The sequence below is a fragment of the Centrocercus urophasianus genome, unplaced genomic scaffold, assembly GCF_019232065.1.
Source record: "Centrocercus urophasianus isolate 14NV4802_14NV808 unplaced genomic scaffold, USGS_Curo_1.0 seq_29, whole genome shotgun sequence".
NCBI classification, from domain to species: Eukaryota; Metazoa; Chordata; class Aves; order Galliformes; family Phasianidae; genus Centrocercus; species Centrocercus urophasianus.
Genome location: NW_024884855.1, coordinates 9346801 through 9347436, shown reverse-complemented (window position 1 = coordinate 9347436; position 636 = coordinate 9346801). Strand labels below are relative to the sequence as shown.

General features: G+C 58.2%; 1 protein-coding gene across 1 annotated transcript in view; it reads right to left on the bottom strand.

Annotated features, from left to right (window-relative positions):
* Positions 1–530, bottom strand: part of TNRC18 (trinucleotide repeat containing 18) — a 45030-nt gene extending 44500 nt beyond the window's left edge. Inside the window, exon 1 of the mRNA XM_042828181.1 lies at positions 455–530. Coding sequence (XP_042684115.1) covers positions 455–530 — 76 coding nt within the window. The remainder of the gene's footprint in view (positions 1–454) is intronic.
* Between the last annotated feature and the right edge of the window lie 106 nt (positions 531–636).

Sequence of the window (636 nt, the reverse complement as noted above, 5' to 3'; positions counted from 1 at the left end):
TTTTTTTTTTTTTTTTTTTTTCCTCTCTTTTTTCTTCTGCCGCTTCTCCCCCCCAAAAAATCAGACGGTTTTCAAGAACAAGGCGTCCGAGCGTGCCATGGCGCGGTGCAGGGTGCCAGCCCCCGGCTCGGTGCTGCCTGCGGAGAGAGAGCGGGCGGCGGTGAGAACGGGAGAGCGGCCGCCAGAGCCGCCCGGGGAACGGAGCGTAGAGGAAGGGGGGTTTAAAGGCGGGGGAAGAGACGACGGGAGTGTAAGGCAGGAATTACGGAGAGGGATGGAAGAGTAAAGGAGGAAAAAAAAAAAAAAGGGAAGAAAAAAATAATGGCAATAATGGCGCGCAGCGGAGCCGCCCCGCGGAGCGGAACAGCGCGGCACCGCCGGGGAGCGAAAAAAAAGGAGAAGATACAGAAATATCCTCCTTAAATCTTTTTCTCTCTTTCGGATCGTTCCGTACGAAGGGCTCCGTTGCGGGGCCGCAGCAGCCGGGACGGGAGCAGAGCGGCCGCAGCGCTCCGACCTGTTCGCACCATTGCGGGCACACGGAGGCGGCTCCGCCGGGATCCGAGGGGGTTCGTAGGGAAACAAAGCGGGGTAAAATGGAGAGAAAAGCGGGGGGAAATGGAGAGAAAAGCGGGG